The 22,346-nt window shown below is 36.5% G+C and overlaps 1 protein-coding gene across 4 annotated transcripts in view; it reads right to left on the bottom strand.

Moving 5' to 3' along the window:
• The window catches only part of PTPRC (protein tyrosine phosphatase receptor type C), a 65,852-nt gene that overhangs the window by 8,093 nt on the left and 35,413 nt on the right, over window positions 1–22,346 (bottom strand). The window contains exons 3-22 of one of the 4 annotated variants that reach the window (XM_074151291.1): window positions 22,096–22,191; window positions 21,707–21,733; window positions 21,117–21,254; window positions 20,240–20,326; window positions 18,821–18,853; window positions 17,878–18,093; window positions 17,300–17,401; window positions 16,287–16,433; window positions 15,324–15,452; window positions 13,800–13,955; window positions 10,990–11,183; window positions 8,528–8,588; window positions 7,667–7,775; window positions 6,436–6,467; window positions 5,029–5,144; window positions 4,393–4,483; window positions 4,220–4,296; window positions 3,954–3,990; window positions 3,418–3,515; window positions 2,344–2,469 (exon numbers count right to left, since the gene is read on the bottom strand). In XM_074151291.1, the coding sequence (XP_074007392.1) occupies window positions 2,344–2,469; window positions 3,418–3,515; window positions 3,954–3,990; window positions 4,220–4,296; window positions 4,393–4,483; window positions 5,029–5,144; window positions 6,436–6,467; window positions 7,667–7,775; window positions 8,528–8,588; window positions 10,990–11,183; window positions 13,800–13,955; window positions 15,324–15,452; window positions 16,287–16,433; window positions 17,300–17,401; window positions 17,878–18,093; window positions 18,821–18,853; window positions 20,240–20,326; window positions 21,117–21,254; window positions 21,707–21,733; window positions 22,096–22,191 (2,072 nt within the window). The remainder of the gene's footprint in view (window positions 1–2,343; window positions 2,470–3,417; window positions 3,516–3,953; window positions 3,991–4,219; window positions 4,297–4,392; window positions 4,484–5,028; window positions 5,145–6,435; window positions 6,468–7,666; window positions 7,776–8,527; window positions 8,589–10,989; window positions 11,184–13,799; window positions 13,956–15,323; window positions 15,453–16,286; window positions 16,434–17,299; window positions 17,402–17,877; window positions 18,094–18,820; window positions 18,854–20,239; window positions 20,327–21,116; window positions 21,255–21,706; window positions 21,734–22,095; window positions 22,192–22,346) is intronic. The other 3 variants (XM_074151292.1, XM_074151293.1, XM_074151294.1) reach the window with 3 other exon arrangements.

The following is a 22,346-nucleotide window of genomic DNA, read 5'->3' as shown; positions in this document are numbered from 1 at the left end:
TGATTCTCCTAAGTCTCTTGATTAAAGCTGAAAGCATGTTAAGTCTTGAGTCCTACTTTCAACTGTTGGTGCTACATTAAAAGAGAGGACATACATTTTGATAACCACTATTATAAAAAACAAAGTGAGCAAGACCTCTTAATGGCATTCTTTTACTGGCCAAGTTTTAGTATGGCTATACGGGCATTTCCCCAGCAATTAACCCCCAAATTCTTACTCAAAGTTGAATTATCCAGTTGTGCCACAATTATTCATACAGTTATTTACCATTGTTTCAGAAATTATACATCGCTATTCCACCAGAACTGCACAAGCCTCCACTTTCTCACCAGGGACCACTCTTAAATTCCACAACCAAGATCAGTTTTATTTACATTAATATGATGTCAGCCAAACAGAAAGCAGACAGCTCTAAAAATATCAGTCCGCAACCTGCAGCAATCTCTCATTTCTAATGTCAGATTGTCCTAGTTACAGAGCAATATCTGTTAATAGCTAATTCTTAACAGCCTGATATTCTTACTGTCTTACACACTGAGTTACAACTTTCTTTTAATCAGACTTCTTCCTGAGTAAATTGTAATGCAACATGCATTAATAGGAAGAATCACAGAATCACAGAATCTTCTTGATTGGAAAGGACCTTTGAGATCATCGAGGCCAACCAACAACAACAACAACAAAAAAAAAAAAACCAAAACCCAAACCAAAACAAAACCCAAAACAAAACCAACCCCCCCCCCCCCCCCAAAAAAAAAAACCAACACCAAACCCAAACCAAACCAAACACCCACAACCACACACCACACCCACCCACAAACAGACACAAACCAACAGTCTCAGGCACTAGAGCATGCCCTGAAGTGCCATGTCTACACATTCCTTAAATACCTCCAGGGGTGGCGACTCCACCACCTCCCTGGGCAGGCTGTTCCAGTGCCTGACCACTCTCTCAGTAAAGTAATTCTTCCTAATATCTAATCTAAACCTCCCCTGCCGCAACTTTACACCATTTCCTCTGGTCCTGTCATTACTGGCTTGGGAGAAGAGGCCAACACCCACCTCTCTACAAACTCCTTTCAGGTAGTTGTAGAGGGCAATGAGGTCTCCCCTCAGCCTCCTCTTCTCCAAACTAAACATGCCCAGAAGAACAGGAAAAAGGCAGAATAGAAATTTCCAGCTGTAATCATGGATCAAGAGGAGTGGAGTCTGTTGCTTTGCTATTTTGCTGAAGATCTGCCAGCAGATTTACTCTTTGAGTCTTAATGCTTTTATCTATGACTTATGCTCCATTTATCCTCATTGATATATTTTTGCAAAGGGCCTGAAAGGAGCATTTAGCCTTAGACAGCAAATCTTGTTCTCAATTACACACAGAGCAACTAATGTGATTTTAGATGTATAAAAGAGAGCCATTAACCAGCCTTAATGATTCTACACAGAGCCAAACTGTAATTTTAAAACTTATGTGTATAAATGCACTCGAGATTACCAGAATTTGCAATTGTCCCACTGTACTATTGTCGTGAGGGTAGGTAATGGTGCTCTATGAGTCACATTGATTTTACTTGCAGAAGGTTATGCTGAGATACACCAAACCCATAAAATTTCTCTATGTAAGAACAAGCTAAATATCTAAGGAAACCACAGCGTACTAGTTTTCCATACTTAACAGCATATTAACAGTTTCTTCTTAAATGTAGATTCCAGGAAGGAAAATACATTTTTAAATTGGGAAATATGTCTAACATATTTCTTGTAAGGGATGACCCATCTAAGAAGTTTTCTCTTAAACTATATGCTGCTTACGGAAAAGCAGCAGAGTATCTTCCATTGATAGATGACTCTTCTCCACTTAAAAGGACAGAATCATAGAATTGTCTAGGCTGGAGGGGACCTTTCAGATCATCTAGTCCAACCATCAACGTAACACTGACAAAAACCATCACTAAACCGTGTCCCTAGAGCACTATTTCTACCTGTCTTTTATATACCTCCAGGGATGGTGCCTCAAGCACTTCCCTGGGCAGCCCATTCCAATGCTTAATAACCCTTTCAGTGTAAAAATTTTTCCTAATATCCATTCTATACCTCCCCTGGTGCAACTTGAGGCCATTTCCTCTTGTCCTATTGCCTGTAACTTGGGAGGAGAGACCAACCCCCACCTCTCTACAACCTTCTTTCAGGTAGTTGTAGAGAGCGATAAGGTCTCCCGTCAGTCTCCTTTTCTCTAGGCTAAACAATTCCAGTTCCCTCAGGTGCTCAATGATCTCTCAATGATACTTACAGACTCCAAATAGACCCCCCAATTCCAGTTAGTCTTGCACATTTGAATCAACTTACGTTTGTGATGTGTAGTTTCTGAATGATATAGTCTGGACACGTTTTACTTTCATTGATCTTCACAATGATGTCCCCATATGTTGCAGAACCATTCTCCATTGATGGCCAGTACTGGGCACATTTGTTCTATGAAGATAGGAAGCTAGGTGAGTGGCATGACAGCAAAGTGGCAGAAAGCTGAGAGCTATAAGAAAGTTTGATTTAAAATAGACAGCAACTCAGTATAGTATTTCTACCTTCTCACAAGTCTTGTTGTCTCCTGAAAAGGCTGTCACTGCTTAGGATGTCAGCGCTAAATAATTCCAAATATCTGACAATTCAGATCTCTGACCTGAAGTTTACACCCACATAAAGTGGCGAAAAAATCCTGTACACTAGTTGAAATAGTGAACAGCTACTGTTGCTGTTGAAGCCTGTAGAAAAGTTTTTAGCTGCTTTTATGGCTACTTTTTCAGTCTTCATGAGGGACGTTGCTCCTGCCTGGCTATAACATCGACTTGGGAATGCAGTAAATCTGCATGCTGCCAACCTTTTCATCTTTAAAAGCAGTTAAAACAGCAGTTCCCCTTCTTCCTGCTGTACCTGGAATAAGGAACAAAAGCAAGCCAGAAGCATCCAACCTTCCAGTTAAAGGAAGGGCAAAGACAATGGATAAAAAAAAAAAATATTCTGTCTAGCTTTTACTGGGGATGTTGCCAGGATATCAGAAAATAATAGACAGGAGAAAAATACAAACCATACTTTTTATGACAGGTCTGTAAGGAGCTAGAGTTCTACCTTGAGCCTTTCTCTGGGTTTATTAGCTGTAATTTGGAATCTCATCCTCTGCTACTTACAGCTGTGACTAAAGTGACATTTTCTGATAAGAGTAGTAATTCCATAAGGGAACACTATTTTGGCATGCTTTCCAACATAGATTCTGCCACAACAAGAGAACAACAAAGAATGAAAAAAAGTACTAAGAAGAAAAAGTAATTCACCACAGCACAGCAACCCATTCTATTTCAGACAAAAGAAGGATGGAAAGATGTATTAATGGAAGGATGGATGGATGGATGGATGGATATTTCTCACCCTCTTTCCTTCCTCACAGCGAGTCACCATGACAATAATTGTTGCCTTCTGTTCCCAGATCATTCTCCAGAAATCATCTGTGGTTTCATCCTTGGGGCCTAGCAGGAGGTATTTTAAGGGAGTTTTTCAAAGAGTGCAAGTACATGAAAAAACACTTGCCTTCTTGACATGCTTAGCCATGCAGTCTGAAAAGCTAACCAGAGCTCACACAAATAACAGCCACACGACTTGATTTCATTTTGACTGCTTGCCATTAGGATACAGCATTTTAAAAACCTCCTATACCCTTTTAGTGCCCAGCTGTGAAATCTGAAAACTTTCGGTGTAAAATTATACACCATGAGAAATCTGCCTTTGAAGTACAATTTATTCATCTTCACAAAATTCCCTAAGCAAAAGCTCATTGGTAACATTTTCATATTAAATTTCAAAATGTCATATTTTCAGTTTTTCTTTAAATTTACTAGTACTTTTTACTACTCTCGAAAAAAAATGGGTGAATAAAGAAAACATACTCTTTTGAGGTTAAAAATTACCTTGTGCAGCAATGTATTTTCTTGTTTCTTTAAAGCCCTATAAAAAGTACAATGTTATCAACTTTTAGAAAGGAAGCACAAACAATTTAAAAGATTTGCAATTTTAAAAATAAATTCAATATGCAACAGTCCAATAATACTGAATGCATTACAAAGATGGAAAGAACTCAAATGGAAATCTTCAAAGGCATTTGATGCATGAAATGTACAGACTACAGAATTTCTTCAATAGTGCCTAAGACTTTTTTGAAGTAGAAGTCACTCACATCAATATAACTTGCATTGATATAGTCTGATCCTGGGTCTCCTGGGATTTCTGAGAGCTCAACACGGTTATAATCATCTGTTTAAATCATTTGAAACAAAATAATTATATTATCTTATGGCACTGAGAAAACAAATATTTATAAAACATGCAAAAATTGTAACAAATACTCACATGGAAGGATATCAATGTAACGGTTTTTGTTCTGATTTTGGCTTTTTTTGGCCTCCTTTATTGAAAATTTAGTGAAAACTCTAGGAATACTCTGTAAAATACAATGTTTCTTTTATTAAGTAAATGTATATTTAAAAGAGCTTCTACTGACAGTCAAATGCATATGGAAGAAATTTGATACTATTGAGTCTGGAAGATAACATTCTGTCTCACATGATACTATTTCATGTATTTCCTACATTTAAAATAAACATTTTTTTCCCTTAATATAAATAATTTATATCTCCACAATTATATATTATTTATATCCCCATGTCTATGCAGTAAGGGAGAGTATTAAAAATATGCATTTAAAGGTAGTTTAGAATGGGAAGTATTTAGACTGTGTATTTTATACTTTTGCTGAAAAACACCTTCAGAGAAAAAAAGAAAATACCACCATCTTATAATGAGAGTTTGATAGCAAAATTAACTGAAGCCTTTCTGACCTTAGATGAGAATTCACTCAATTTTCTAGATTTTCTTTTTTTATTTTATTTATTTATACCCAGTGCATATACTTCAGTTGTGCTCTTGAACAGAATTCTTTCAAACACCTTGTCACAAATCTTGGTATATTTTGAGGCAATGACGAACCTGAAATTCATCCAAGAAAAGTCTTCCTTCATCAGCAATCTTCCTCTTGTACATGTCCAGCAATTGCTCTGAAGGTATTGGCTCTATGTTCAGAAGTTGCCTGTCATCATCTTTAACTGTGTAAATATGTTGAACATTTATCATTTTTGACTTTGAAAATGTGCATTACTTTTAAGTAAATGTGATTCTCAAATTGTCAGATAAAGTACCAAAAGGACAAATCTCTTTAACTATATGTGTGTTTATTTTAAAAAAAAATTGTGTTGTCTGAGCCAGCTGTGAGCAAACAGGCCCTGGGAATATTAGAACTTGTTCACCTCTGCTGCCCGACTGGAGACACCTCAGGAGGAGGCCACATGCTGGGACATTGCATTAACAGCGCTTTTGTACAACATGGCCATTGTCACATTCAGGTCACAGCAACAGCCCCAATACCCACAGCAGTTACATGGCCTTGCCCTCTACATCAATTTTGATCATTTATCATCACTCGTAAAACTGTGTAAACAGCCTACAAATGTAAAAACATATATTGCCTACTTTTCCAAATTTTCTCCAGCTTATTCTCTGAGTTGCAATAATCTGTAATATTATCTTCAATGATAAAGTAATGATTGAACAAGTTTTAACATCTCTAACTAGACATTTATTAGTTTTTCATTTACATTGAAAAGATATGTTTTTTAACAACCGTGTGCCTAAGTAAATGGATTTGAATATCAACACGGTATTACTTCCCATTTAATGTAGTTAATTTCTTGAATGTCATAAATTATTTTTTTCTTGAAGCTTTCTGGTAGTGACTGATTCTGTCTTTCTTTGTAGGCTTTGAAATGTGCAAAAACTTGCAGATAATGTTAGGTTTCAGTCTTTGAGATTTGAAAGCCTTCAAAATTTTACAGTAAAAAACAATTGGCTTATGTTTAAATTCTTGTTTGAAAAAGGTGCACAGGAAAACTAAATTCTGATTTGATTCTGAACTTACTCTCAGGGTTAAATATGTCACAACCATTGTCTGGGATAACAGACTCCTTCTCTATAGATATTCAAAACCCGCCTGCATGTCTTCCTGTCCAGCCTGCTCTAGGTGAACCTGCTTTAGCAGGGGGTTGGACTAGATGATCTCTGAAGGTCCCTTCCAACCCCTACAATTCTGAGATTCTGTGATAAAAAAATTGGGTTTGTAGTTAAATAATAAATGAGAGGTTTTCAAACACTAATAACCTTTCAGTTCATTTAAGTATAAATACTTCTGCTATGTATTTACTGAAGTATTTTCTCCAAATGAGGTGTTGCCATGTTGATATCTGTAATCTATGTATAGAACCTAGAATGTAAACAATCCAAAGGTGGCAACAACACGTGACTAACTTTATCTCCACTTGCTAAATATATAAAGATACTTACCTGCAACAAGGTTCACGCCTTCAGAAGAATTGCTGTAAGAAGCAAAAGCATCTGTAAAAGCTTTGACTAGTAAGACACAGATATGATAATGAGTTAAATATAAGTTTCATATGTAAACACCAAGACTACTCATAATGATCACATTAGAAGCTCGCTGTGAAACAAGAGTGCTACAACTGGGACTTACAGGCCCTATGCCTAGGTGGTTGCGGTGCTTGACTTCCTACTCTGAGCACTATTGAGAGGGAGAAGCAAGAGGGAGAAACATCAGACGACTTTACCACTTGCATTAATTTGTCTATACCACCTGTAGCAAATATGTCATTAATTTCTTCACTGGAGTGACTGCTCATACCACCTTTGTTTCTCTTGCTAAATAAGTGACAAAAAACTAACACATACCTAAAATATAATGAAATTAAGTTTAAATGCTAAGTAGCCTTGCTAAGAACAAGACAGACTCTCTGGAGCTGTACAAGAAAATTTAGTTTTTCTTCCCTAAGCATAACAGTTTGCATCTGAGCATGAGCAGTTCCCTGTACACCTAAGAGGAAGAGCAGGGGAAAACGAGGGGTTGGAAGAGACGAGTCCCCAAATTCTGCTGTTGCCAGAGGGCTGAGAGGTTTCTAAAGAAATTGCCACAACTCTTCCACCTCTACCAGCAGCTAATGCCCCCTCACACACTGCACCACCTCCCTTTGCAGCAACAGCAGCAGTCAGCCTGGCTTTCCAGGGCTCTGGCACAGTCGTCAGGGCAGGTACTGACCATTCTTCTATTGCAATCCACTGTCCTACCTAGAGATGACTTATATTAAACAAAGACTCCCTGAGAAACTGTTTTGGGTGAATAAGCATTTGAAAGAGTTCCAAGAGTGTGTATTAATTTCATTACTTTTAACTTAAATCATGAAGGAAAGGTATTCCAGATATTTGTGAATATTTTTTCACAAAACTAGTAACAAAACATTTTGTTCTATCAGATCAGTTCTTCTGTGCCCTAAGGAAGGGTATAGCAGAAAAATTTTAAATCCATTTAATTGTATTTGCATTTCCAGACAAACCACCAAAAATTGAGTTTCTTTCAAAAGGATTAAAAGAGAAAAGGATGTCTTTTCCCAGTATTAATGAAATACTGGGAACATTCTTGCACTACCCATTGGGAAATCTTGTGGAAAAACAGAAAGCCTCCTTCCCCATTTATATAAGAGAGGGAGAGAAACGTGAAGCTTACCCAAGCTTTTTTTTGTGAAGATCATAGATTTTGTACAGAACCAGTATTAAAGCAATTGATGTCACAATGATCAAGAACGCCAAGAATATAATCAGGGCTTTAGAATTATCTAGCAACAAAAAAAGAATACATTTATTATTTCTTGAATATATAATTAATGGCATTTTAAAAAATATTATTTTTTTTTAACCTGTGTACTTCCTAGAACAAAGGTTTATTGATTTATTTTATTATTTTTTTTTTTTGTAAAAGAACTAAACAATGAGTTTTAAGTGTTTAGTTTAAGTTTGGTATTCCAAAGTGCCCAAAACTTTTAAGCTTACAGAAAAGGAGGGAATTTTATTTCCTCACTAAGAAAATTTTCATTTCAACTCCTTATGTCCACCTGTCAAAATGCCACAACTCACTCACTGGTTCAGCATTACCATGGTTGTCTCCTGCTCTGTGTGACCTGTACACCTGAGCAGTGGAGCTCTCAGCAGTTCCCAATCTGGGAGCTGGGGATGCCTGACAAGTCACAGATATTCAGCTCCTGAAATGCAGGATCTGAACACAGGAAAAGAATCCTAAAGTGAATAATTCAAGTTAGAGAAATTAATTTCTAGTTGCAATATAAATTTTTCCTGAAGAAACCACAGCTGTGTAATAATTCTGAATTATGGTCAATGACTTGTCAACAGGAACTGTTACATTAATGCTGAATGAGGATATTATTTTTTCAAATGCAGATCGGCTATTAACTATAAAAAGAGGCAGTTTCAATTTCTACTTATGAGCAATCATAATGGAATTCACAATTTACAGTATTACTCTATACTATGCTAAAGTCTAAAAGTAAAAATGCTGCATATATTTACTTACATCTGGTTCTTATACTCTTCGTTACCGGTTGCCCTTTATGTTCTCCATTAGACACTAAGATCTGCGTGCAGTGGGTGAGAATAATAGAGATATTAAGATTTAACAAGGAAAAATTTCTGCATTTTTTTTAAAAGCAAAACACAATGGATATTCAAAATACATCCATCTATTTTCCACAAATTAGCGCCATTGACAGCAGGATCTGTTGTATGAATCTTTGTATAGGCATTTATAGTGCAGCTTGGGTTTCCATCTAAGTTATAGCAAGATCTAGATCCAAAAATCTGTAGATGACTGGGAAAAAAATTAGTGAAATAGGATATACACTTTACAAAATCAGAATCAGGTGTATCTCAAGGAAAAAATCAAATTTATCTCTTATCAAATCAAAATCAAATTTCCCAAATCCAAAAAATAACCACACAATATGTAGTAAAATGTCATTATTTTATTTGCTTCAACAGTAAACATACAAATAGTCTACTGAATTGGACATTGTAATACAAGTTCCTGTATGGGAAGTAATTAATAAAAGGTTAAATTATAGAAGTCAAAATAAACCTTTAACTAAGCTGCTTTCTTACACCATTAACTTTTGGGTATTTTAACTAGTGTTAAAATACTAACTTTGTTTAGATGTGTTTATATTTCATAGTATATTTTACATTTATCCAGTCATTTAAATTTCTTTAATAGAAATTCCTATCAGACCTAATAGGCAGGTTGAAGTTTGTACATCAAATATTTCACACTTTTCTTGTGAAGAAAAATTAAACTTAAAAATGTAATACTAAACAGTGAAGAATACTAACAGGATTGAATAATAGGGATTTTACTAGTAATATTCTTCTGCTGCAAATCATCCAAAAGGGGAGGAGAAAGGCTTTCAGCACCATTGGTGACTGCAGGCTGAGTTCTTACTGAGCCTACCCGATCCCTTAAGAGAAACCTCTCCGGAAGACTCAGAGGACTGTGTCCCAGCTCCCACCCTCTGCTCTAAAAGGCCGATGTGTTCAAGGGGTTGATGGTTTCTCAATTTTGCACCTGGGAAGACAGCCATGGTAGGCGGCAACATCCAGAGAAGTAGTAGAGGTGGCAGAAATTAGCAAGAAGCTTCTCAAATAACAAAAGCCAGAAACCTAGTGCAGCAGTCGGGGTAAAAATATCACTAAACCAAAAAGTATGCTGGGTAGACTCCTGTTTATTCCCCAAACAATTCAGTGTGCAGAGAGAAGGGAATTGTGACATCCACCAACTCTCGGGTGATCTGGTTGGTTTTTTTTCTTGAGCCTTCTGTAACTTGACCCAGAATCCTTTCATTACTATTTAAGACCATAAAACTTTCTCTTTTTTGAGAAGAATTGAGAAAAATAGGGCTCTAACCAGGGTTTAGAGCCAAGCAGAAGCCAATTTCTTCTATAGCATACCACTCACTGCAAGTGGTATATAAAAAAGCTTACAAGAGTGCAGGGGTCTCATACTATAGGGGCAACACAAGCATCTTTTTCTCCTACCTCATCTTTATTTTCCAAATACAAAGCTCTCTGAGAAGAATCCGTTGGACAGATACTGACAAAGCCTTGGAACAAAACCTAGATTACTCAAGTAGTAGTATCAAAATGATACTGCATTTTCTCAGAAAGACACAGAGAAAAGAGGAAAAGATTGTGGGAAATGAGTGAAACTGGTTCCTAAAAGCACTAAAACTACATCATTCCTACTGGGGACTTTCTTACCTAAACTTTACTGAGGGCAGCTATCAGAATATAAAAAATATTCCTACTGGCCACATTAAGGGGATCACACAGACCATTGGCTTTGCAAGCAACAAATGCCCAAAGGGTGAAATGCCTGTAGGAAGAGAAGGTAGCAGGAGACCTTCAGGAAAGTGAAGATTATAAAGAGAAGATGATATATTTTGTATAGAAACAAAGACTGGCTTGTAAAAGAGTGATGGAAGGACACCTGAAAGGATCTGAACTGGTTTACACTAACTAGTCCCTGAGACATCAAAAATCTTCACAGTGAAAAATTCTGCACAATTTCTTTCTGAGCAATTATCTCAAGACTTAAATCCCATATTTATCCTCTGATTGACAGACACATTCATTAAATGAAATGTGTTATAAACACTAAAATATCAGTTATACTTAAGAAACTATTCTAAAACTTATGGAAACCCCAAATTTCTCTCTGTCCCAAATGCAAACAATCTATTCACCTTGTATTTTTCATTCTGTCAGAACCTATGTGGAATAGCACACAAGGGACTGATTGATAGGCTAGGCACATATGCATTTTATTTCTGAGGTAATAGCTATTTCTTTGCATCTGTGGCCTCCAGATCCACAGGTTAACTCCTTTGCCACTATATTTGCCTCTTTTCCTAAAATCAAGTATAATATGCTTAAACAATGAAAATACAGCAATATTTTTATATTTAATTTAATAAGCCTACTTACCGTAAATGTATACGTTCTCAAGTACAAGAGATTGTCTTTTTTAAAATCACAATTATTGGATTTCTTTTCTCCATTATTTTCCCAAGTCAATTCAAATATTGTTTTTGGTCCATACACTTGTTGCTTTTTGCATGTAATTTGGACAGCATTATCAGCTGTCAATTTTGCATTAACTTCAGTCACTGGGTCCGGTTCTGTTCACAAAAGAAGTGTTACTGGTTCTATTCTCATCACTTCAAACCAAACATTCCAACAGCTGTACATGTTCATGTCTGTTTGTTACCTTCTCTCTTAATAATTTCATACATTTTTTCCCTTAAAAATTTCAGTCCCAATTTAACAAGATAAATAAAATCAATTTTGAGTTAACTGTAGGCTTATCAGAACTGGAAAAGATGTGAAGCAGAACTGAAAAAGCTGGGAAGATCAGAGCTCTACTGACAGCCAGCCTGCAAAGATAATATGATGGCAACTCTCTCTCTTGAATCTGACATCACTTTCTCATTTGAGAAACATGGGAGAACAGACAAGACGGGAGCAAACAGCTTTGTGTGTGAGTGTATGTTTCAAAACTTCTGTAAAAGAAATTTCCTACCAGGAGTTACCAGCATATTTTAGTATTTGGAATAGTATCCTTTGGCTTAAATTGTCATGTTGTCTTAAGGCTGGCCTAAAACCACAAAAACATTTTACTTTTTAATGATAAGGAATCTGTTAAATCTAATCTGCGTTTTCTAACTCTAATTTTGTATGTTCTAGCAAATGGGTTTCAGACTTGGGGCACAGCCCAAGGGACTTCTATTGAGAGCTTATAAAATCTTTCAGAAAGTAAATAAACTTCTGTGTAAGGCAGTTCCATTAGCCACATTTCAGTAGAACACCACCATGGAAATTTTCTTCAAAAAAATCACTTTAATTTGCAAGCTAGCATATTAAAAAAAGAAAAGTAAAAGGCAGTTGCTTTTTTCTTCATATGAAGAGCTAAGATGTGTGATGCTTTATGAGCAGATGAAATATCCCATGTGGGGAGTGGCAGGGTATTTTACTTGTCTGAGTGTGTGATTACAATGTATCTGCTAATTTTTATTCACAGGGCAGATTTGTTAGATTCCTATTCAGCATAATACTGAAAGACCTGTGACAGGGAGAAAGTGAGCATTTCTGGAGGCAATGTGTTTGTTGAAGATGAAAAAATATTTTATAAAATGTAGGTTTTTTCTACTTCTGAGGAGTTGTGCTCCACTGATATATTCTCTTGTTTAAGAAGCCATAAAATTCTTCCATTGTCTGCTTGATCATGTTATCAATTGCTGTAACTGTTGGAGAAGGTTTAACAAATACCATTAATTCATGAAGGCAAGCAGCTTGTTATTTTCTCAAAAAATAAGGGAACTGTGGTTCCCTTTTCCAGACCCATAAACTTATATTGTGGACTGTAATCTTCACCTGAGTTATTAAAATATGAGTGGAGCTGCAGAAAGTGGGGGCTCCAAAGTTTGATATGCTCAAACCAGATTGTCATACAAAGAAAAATCATGATCATGACCCAGAGTAATAGGGAGATTCCAACATTTTAATGGATTGTCTACAAAAATGCATAAAAATGCTCTGTATATTCCACAGAAAGGTAGGATTCAAATTTAAAAGAATAGTCTGCCAGAAGCCCCTGTATTTTCCCAAGCTTAACAAAAAAACCCAAATAATAAAAACAGAAGTCAGATTTAATGTTCTTATATATCCATTTCTATACACTTTTCAGAGTGCTAAAAGCAACAAAAGATTTATTTGTTCCTGCTACTAGGGAAAGAAGTCACCACTTTAAATTATCATTACATCATTAGCACAAAAATAATATTATCTTTTTTTAAAAATAAAAATCTTTTTCTTATTCAGTGGAATTAAAGGGAATACTAATTTAGTATCTTACCAGGTATAAACCATTATAGTTTCCCTATAGTTGTATGTCTATACTAGCTGAGTCTGGAGGTGGAAGAACTAGAGCTAAAAAAAGTACCAGAAGAAATTACATAAACATGGGGTTTTGAGTGGTTTTGGGTTTTGTTTCTCAAAGAAGGAATTAAAGCAGTATGAGGCTCTACATCTGAAGATTAAAAGTCTGTTGGGTTTGGAGGTTTTTTAGCTTTTCTTGTAGTTCTATGAATTGAACATATATGGCAAAGAATCAGGACAACAGGGCTAAGTTTTTGAAAGTATAGTCCCAAAAAGATGCGCAGACCTTTCTGACAGCATAAGGGTTGGCACACATTTGGCATTAACCTAATGTGGAATCTTAGAAGCTGACTGCATATGCGTACATCCAAACTAACCAAAACCCAGTACAGCCAACAGTATTGGTGTAGCCTGAGTAATGCAGCTCTGCTTTAAGCAAACAGGCAACTGCAGAACAGAAGGTACAGTCTGCATGTCTTTGTAGCTTTCATGCCACAAAGAAAAAGTTCATATTTTTCATTCTCTTTTTATTTAATTTGAATCTTTTCTTTAGAATTCAATCTTTAGACACAATGCTTTCTAAAATCTTATCAAGAATTTCAAATGAATGTAGATTTTTTTAAAAAAATCTAGTATATATAACATAATACTAATACTAAATGCATAATTAAAAATAGAATAACATTAAGTAATTGAAAGAGAAACACTAATTATATGAATGTCAATAAAATTCTTTTAATGTTAATCAGTTTCTTGGCTAGTAGTAGTACCATATAAAATACAATGAAGTACAGTAAGAAAGTACATATTCCTTGTGTTAAGCAGTATTGTTCATAACAGCGAGCAAACAAGAAACTTACTTGCTGATCTTGTTGTGAAGTTATGTCTTCCAGTTTTTCCCATAATTGTTCTATTATATTTGTTGATTGTATATGGAGTCACAGAAACCACACCCTTGGTATAAGGTTCTAATTCATAACAAACAGCGTCGTTGACATCTCTTGCGACGTCCTTCTCTTTAAGAAAAAATGAAAAATGAAATTAATTAATGAATTAATGAAATTTATGTTAGAAGCATGGGAAATCTTACACTTCATCAGAGCTACCTGAAACCATTGTCATGTGTACTTCTATTTTAATTACCTTTTACTTGGTTGTTTTGTCTTGTTTACTAATGCTAAGTGAAGGCTCAAGAGAAGAGGAAAAATTATATTCCCCAATCAAAAACGTAGAAAGTTGAGGTTTTCTTCTGTTTTGTCATTTAAATGGGTGTCATTGTGTCATTTAAATGGGTGCAATTAAAAACTAACATAAACTGCATTGATAAAGAGAGGCTGATTCTTCTGTGTTCAGTTTGGGAAGGGGTTAGTAGACAGATGACAAAAGGACAAGTCTGCTCTGGTATGACACGTGCAAGCAGTTAACGGCCAGCAGGACAGAAAGGAATTGCACAAGAAGCAACGCGAGCAAAGCTATTTCCCACACTGCAGCTGGGGCTTTGGTGGCTTCAGAAATGGGGGAGCAATGGCCTTTCCATGTTTCCTTCTGGCTGCTTCAGATGTGACCTCCCCACACCCAGCATACTACCTTGGTCTGCTACACTGGCCAAGCCAGACCAACCACAGAAACTGCTGCATGGGGCTGCCACCCTTGTGGGTAGTGGTCAAACTCAGGGCATGGAGAGTGGGAGAGATTATTTGTATCTGGGGAGCACATGAGCACGACAGCCTTTCCTGTAGCAGTCCAGGTTTACAAAACATGCAGTATGTGAACAGAAAGAATGAATTAACCCAGGACCAGCTTAAACCTAAAATATATTTCCTAGAATCATGTTTCAGGCTCTTAATTTTCAAAACATCATTTTCCAGTCCTTGTTTTGAAGAAAAGCTCACACTTTGAGGAAAGCTCACCATGGAAAACATGATCCCAGTACAATGGATACAGACTAAGCCATCTAAATGTAAGGTGGCCTAAAACACCATATTTGAAAGGTGTGACTGTTTAGTAGAAGACAACCAATTGGGTTTACCCATCTAAACATGTATACGCTAACTGCCGTACTTGGGACCACCGACTTTTACATACATTGCTGTTACTCAGAAGGCAGGTCCCTCTCTTCTCAGAGAATATATTAACCACCTATAGCAGCATTTTCTGAGACAGAGCGCTATGCTACAAACTGATCAGACAACTGATGATCTTGTCATAACTTATTCTTAATACAAGAATGAAGGGCGTCAGAGTTGTGTCCTGAAATGGTCAACTGAATAACCATATGGTTCTACTGGAAGAACTTAAAAAAAAAACAAACAGGTGCATCATGCTTGGTGCTCTGTAAATACTAAAACATGCAATGATTTATTTAATACTGAAGTGGCATATACCTGTGCTTTGGTTGCATCCCACCTTATAGCCGCTTATAGGACCCTTTGAAATGTCGCTAGGTTTCTCCCATCTAACTGATACATTTCTGGCATAAGGAACTACTGTAAGGTTTTCTGGTGCTTCTGGATCTGTTGTAAAAGAAAAATAATGGGGAGGGAAGGAAATGTTTGAATGAAAATGCAAAATACTCCTCTTCTTACCTACTTTGATTGAGTTAAATTTCATTGAATACTAAAGCAAGATACAAACAATAGGTAATATTTTTCATAGTCTGTTTCATTCAAAGAAATTTTACATATGTGTAAACTGAGTATATGTAAAAACATCATATTAGAGTAACTTCGTAAACTTAATTAATTCAGGACAAGGTGAATACAGTAATATCACATATTATTAAAATTGACCAACATTTCCAAATTTTATACATTATAATTTTAACAAACTTTAAATGTTTGGCCTGATTTTTGATTTGCGGGTTACTTGATTTCAGTTGATTTCCTTTTTAATTAAAAAAAAAAAGTTAAGCTATTTCCAAGGACAATGATTTGGAAAAACACATCATTTTATCTGGAGACATCCTTTGCAATTATCTCATGTTTATTCAAATCAAGAATTTAACACTTAATTTAGACCTGGCCTGCACCATGGTTTTTTTTTTTGGTTGGTTGGTTGGGTTTTTTTCAGTCGTCATTCAAACTTTCTTATATTTGGCCATCTTCTCACTCTCAAAAAAAACCCAAACACAATCTCCAAGAGAAGGAGAGTAAGGCATCTGTGACTGCAGTCAAAAAACAACCACAAGGGCAGGAGACCTGACAGGAGGAGCTGGAGGAGAACCTGAGAGTGGCTGAGCATGCTGCTCAAAATATATCTTCAACCCCAGGAAACACAGATAGCAGGATTCATAGGAGGGTTTTCCAGAAATATGTGGAACATAAAGCCAAAATAAACATTACACTTACCACCATAATCTGTTTCTATAGTCAAGCTTTGGTTGACAACCTCCTTTTTACAACAATGTATGGTACCATGGCAGTTGTACACACGGTTGGGTGACAGACCCTTCAGCTTTGCACAAGCTGTATTTAATTCTGTAAAAACTGTTACATCTGTAGACACAAAAAGAGTTTTAACAATATTTTTCACAACTCCAAAAATGGTACCTTTTTAACTGGGGTTTTCTCTACCATGTTTATTCAATATAATTTGTAATAAACTATCATAATATTTCGAACAGAAAAGTGTACAACTGAATCCAATGACTAGATTTAAGGTTCTTTTAGACTAACTTAGTTTGCATAGAGCTTTACTTTTCACCAGTAAAACTCATATGATTTTACTTTCTCAGAAAACAGTTTTCCCACAGAAATCAAAACATTTCATGGAAGTCTGGCAGAACCCTGGAATGGCTTCATAGCTCTTCAGCTCCCTGAAATGTGAAATCTCCAGCCCCAGACATTCATCATGCGTTTTTCTGGGACACATGAGGACATCCAGCATCCATATCATATCTTCCCTAGCACACTACCTGCCTTTGAGCCAGCATCCTCAGGCTGGCTGGCTCCAAGAGCAGAGAGACTCTCGCCATCTAGGAGCCTGCAAAACCAGCTGTCTGGGTAGTCTGCAAGGGGGGATCAGCTCATTGCAGACCCATGAATTGCAGGATTTCCAAACTCTAATCTCCCTTTCAGACCATCAAGCAGAACCTCAAAATCCTCAGAAGTCTTCAATTTGTGAAGCTGATAAACTCAGGAAATGAGCTCTTAGGGTTTGAACTTTCCCCAGATCTACAGTGTGTGGGGATGGTAGTCCCTAACCTGGTGATCCCAGAAATTCTGAACAGCCCTCCCCTCAAACGGCACAATTGATTTAAATCTGCCAATCTCTCATCAAAAAGGTAACATCAACATTGCTTTTAAAAACAAAAGAATAAATAAATAATCAATTTATTTAAAATATCTTAGAAGCGTCTTACCTTTGCAGTTAAAAGTCACATTAACACAGTTAAATGACTTTTCCCAACAAACCTCTGCAGATGTGTTAGTTATTTCCCCAACTTTGAAAGGATCTTTGCTTTCTGAAAAGGATTAATATTATATGTGACTGTGACATTGGCTATATTGATTCTTTAAATAGAAATTTGTTCTATTTGTTGACTTGTTCTGCAATATGAAGATACAATTGGCACAGAACAATATATAAAGAATTTAACAATAAGTGGAAAGTAAAAATTGAAAAAGCCTACATGAGATAAAGACAATGCTGGTATTCAAATAATAAATTAAACTTTTAATCCAACAATCTCTTTAGTGAACAAAATATCCAACATAAATAATAGCTTTCAAGTGCTGGCTGATCTTGCTATTGCTAGCCATGCTGCATATGGCCAATGTAGTTAAAGTTCCTGTATTTTTTTTTGTTTTACATTTTTTTACATTCTACGAGAATACGAGAATAGAAACAAGAATAGAATAAGAAATCCAGGAAAACCAAATTACTGCACATCAAAAAAAAAAAAAAAAAAAGAAACTACTACAGCCCTTCTGTACCTACCAGGCAGAATACAAAGACAAATGTCTGGGCAGTTTTTAACTTCAACTGTGTATTCCTTGCATCTCTGAAGTCTTATTGTGCTGGAATTCACACTGACGGTTTTGTTAACCTCTGAAATATTATATTCTCTGTTTTCTCTGAGATTTTCCAGTGTAACTTCAACCATATTTTCCTCATCTTCTACACTTCCAATTGACCTATATTCAATATGATCATCTAAAAAAAAAAGATAAATTAGCAAAAAATTATTTTATGACAATTTTTAAGAACCATTAAATGGTTTATGGCAGCCCCGGCATCATATGTGTTTTAAGAATCAGAAAATAAAATAACAGAAAATTTCCTTAGGAAAATATTCTTTTATGTAATTCTCCAGTTAGGAAAACTTAAGAATTAAAAAGATGAACATTCCAGAACCATTTTTTAATCTAAAATGTCAGTTCAAAGTGAAATACTTTGTTTTGACACATTGGATCATTTGAACAGAAATTTCATATTTCCTTATTCAAAGTATTTCATAGCCATCTCATAATTAATGGCTATAGTCTATTCCTGAAAATTAGAAAGGAGAGGTCTCTCATTCTGAAGAGATATAAACCAATGTCCAAACTTTAGTTTTACTTTAGCTATGAAATGCAGTTTGCAGCATGTGATTATCAGCATGATGGGGAAAAATTAGTGAGGGCCTAGTGGAATGAAGGCAGATCTTTTCTGCAGCCCTGATATCAACAGCCTAGTGCAATTTAACGGAACTGTAAATGGAGATGAGAAGTCTAGAAATGTAATATGTTTAATCCTACTCTTCCAGAATTGGAACACTGTTCATAAAAAAATTACTGAGATGCAAACTGATGAGTTTGCTTTACTGATCGTTTTTCTGTATTTGAGTTTACTGATTTGGTCAAATTTCAGGACTGAGAAAAATAAGGCATTTCGTTCTTACCACAAGGTTCTTCAGTTGTCACTATGGAAGTGCCTATAAGAAGACAAAACAAAATAAAGTTGCAGGTCAGCGAGTTTGGGGTTTTTTTTCAGAGACCATTAGAGGAGGGTGACCGGTGCTGCCCAAAACTATTCCTTCATTATATTCAATACAAGTAATATTATCTAGCACTCCACTCACGTTAAAAAAAAAGGAAGAAAACATCAGCTACATACAACCCCATTTTTTAACTAGTTACTTTAGGGATCACATGTCTTTCATCATTTTCCAGTGACATCACTGACTACAAATCAAACTGCTTATTAATAGCATTTCTGCATACAAAGTTACACAACAATATTCCCAAATCACACAATCTCATAGAGGTATGATAAGATATAGCAGTTTCCCAGGATACGTATGCTTTGGAATGGCTAACTATAGTTATGCAGTATGCAATATGCGGTATGCAATGTCACTAAAGAAACAAAATTTACCTGCTTTTTTGGACAGGTATCTCTTACCTTTAGAAAGAGATTTATGCAACAGTACAGACAGTTTTACAACTATTTTTACACTGAAATAACCAAAAGAAATTATGAGCCAGTATTCAGAAAACATCTACAGAAGCTTGAGCAAAGAACTTCACCCTGAAAACAATTTCTTACTGTATACTAACGCATAATGTTACCAAAAGAGACTAATACCTAATTTTTTTCTGTAGAAGACAAGCCCTAGATTTGCTTCCCTCTGGGTTAGGAGTCATCTGGCTGAGTTGTGCCCCTAATGAGAGGGTAAACTGAGAGGATCCAGTGGAGACTTACCAAGATGGCTAGGGGCAGAAGACCCACAAGTAAAAGCTAAGCTCAGTCTGGCAAAGAGCTGACAGCAGCTTACACCCACTTGAAGGGCAGTTACAAAGATGGTAAGAGTCCAACAGCTGGATGTACACATATATTTTATTGACCTGAGTAATTCCTTACAGCCCAATTGCAATAATATCGTGGGAAAGTGCTTGCAATATTGGATCCCAAGAAAATGTTAATGTTGAGTGAAATGAAAGGGAAGCCACTGGAAAACAGAGAAGCGCACAGATCTGTGGATGTATTCATACTCCTTTGCTGCTTGGGCAAATTTCTGTCAATATCAAGAGGAGTACTGACACAGTAATTGACAGACTTACCCTCCTACTATACCATTGTGTGGAAATAATCTCTATTTTTCACTTGCTTGACAAGTAGCAAATTTGGTATCTTTAATATTGCTCATAAACTGTTAATAAGATTCCTAAAATGATAAGATTCCCTGAAGTTTAATGCAGTTGTACACCTAATTTGTATGCTTGTTTGATAAAAGAAATTCAAAATGAATTCCCTCATTCTAACATATTTTCTGTGCTTGTAGTATCATAATTGTGATAACTGTGTGCAAGTTTGTCACCTATAGTGTGAGTGGGGAAGGTCCCAGTGTTTGCTGGCATGCTGACTGGTGAGATGGTGCTGTGCAAGGATGTTGAACTGTAATCATCTGTAAGGAAATAAACAATATATCAGCATTAAAAAGTAAAATTCTTTATTTCATACGACTATGTCATCAGAAATGTCTTACGCTACATCCTTTCTCTGCTTTTTTTTTTTTCTTCCAGGATTTTTGTAATTTAGGAAAGAGTGCTAACAGGAAAATCACGTAAATATATAAAAAAAAAAAAAAAAAAACAGAAAATGGGTATTTAAATAGAGAGCAAGGTTTTAGGAATACACCACTTACTAATGAATTTTGCAATGTACAAGCATAGGGTTATTTTGTCATTTACGCATAATCCAGGTTGGAGTCAACATAAAAATGGTATTGATAATTGTGAACTGGGAAAATCTAAAGCATTTTGCTATGTTCTTACAGGAAAACATAATCACAAATAGTGATTTTGCTCTTAGAAACAAGCATTCTGGTAGCGTTTGTTTGCCAGATCACACAATTTGATCACTGTATTACCTACTATATCTCAGTATTTATCTCCCTGCTTATAAATAACTGACAGGTTTTGACATTCTCTTTTAGATCCATTCCTATTGTTCTTGCTTTGGCAACAGCCTCGTTAACAGCAGCTAGCATTTTGGTACTACTGTGATGATCACAAGACTTGGCCATCACATACCAGGTCCTGGAACTAAATCTGGTATCGCCACTATGCCAAATTGTAGATACCTTTTCTATTTGATGAACCATTAGCTGGACAAGACTATCCTGAGGATGAATTACTTAGTTTTCCCCTACAGTTCAGAGAGCAGTGAGCGGCATCTAAAGAAAGATGGCAAACCTGATGAAGTATTCTTGAAGGCAGTGGGAGTGTGTGTGGTGAAGGCAGCAGTGCTGCTGTGTGGTGGGTTGCCAAGTCCCATGGCAGGGACAGAGCCTGCGTGCATGGAGAGGTATGTGCTGTCTGCAGGAGAGGCATCTGCGATGAGAGGTACAGCACTTTCATTAATGCTTCAGCGGCTGCCCGTTCAAGGACACAAAGCTGCACACAACACAGGGCTGCTGTGCTGGAGCACTCTCGTACTGATGCACTGTGAATTTATTAGTAAGCAAAGGCACACCAAGCACTCAAGGTGTTAGGGGGTCCAACAGGTGTCAGCTGACACCTTAGATGCCAGTCTAATGCTTTCTTGGCACTGACTGTACCTCTTTCATGCTAAATGTTGTATTTTAAAATATACTCAAATTCATGACTCAAAACCAGTCTTGTCTAGTATTCTTGCCTCTTAAGACAGTGTATTTCATTTCATTGGGCTGAATGAAAGGGCATTACACACTCTTTGAGATAACCGTGTACAGGAAAAGGAAAGAAGAAATGATCAGAAAAAAAACATCAGTGCAGTTCTGTCACGTAAATTAAAAGTTTCTTACCTGGTGTAGTCATTGCTGACTCGTATCCTTAAAAAAGGAAAGAGGGGGAGAAAGTGTGAATTAAACTTCCAAGGAATTAAACACAATCACATGTCAAAAATAAAAAAAAGAAACATTCCTTCCTCCCAGCTATCAGCTGAGCTTTCCCCAGGGAATTACACACTGTTAAGTAGTATGTAGTAGCATGTAGCAACAATCAGACCTCCAAAATACCAAGCATATGATATATAGACTGATACTGTCCACATTAAAAACCACTTTTTCCTTGAGCCAGGAGTTTGTGCTGTGCAGCCTTAGGGGTGGAGACGGCATCAGGAAGGCTGTGGTGGATGCCAGTTCAGCTGAAACAGGAAAAGAGCAGCAATGCTGCAGTCTGAATCCACCGTTACCTTCAGCGGTGCCTGGAGGTGAGAGTGATGTGGAGCGTGCAGGTGGAGGTGACATAGGGGAGTGAGAGCTGGTAGTTTCCAGATTTTCATCTCCTGCTGTACAGTGGAGAAAAATATCATCAGGTGAGCAATGCATGAAAGTGAGAAGTTCATTGGAACCAGAAAGGCTTCCAGCTGCTCTCTGAATTATATTTCTCCCTCCAGCACTGGCAAAAAGAACACATTTACATTGTTCTCCAGTTTGTGCACAG

Source organism: Numenius arquata, chromosome 8 (assembly GCF_964106895.1).
Source record: "Numenius arquata chromosome 8, bNumArq3.hap1.1, whole genome shotgun sequence".
Lineage (NCBI taxonomy): Eukaryota > Metazoa > Chordata > Aves > Charadriiformes > Scolopacidae > Numenius > Numenius arquata.
The sequence above is the reverse complement of the archived record's forward strand: the minus strand, read 5'-3'. Positions and strand labels throughout refer to the sequence as shown.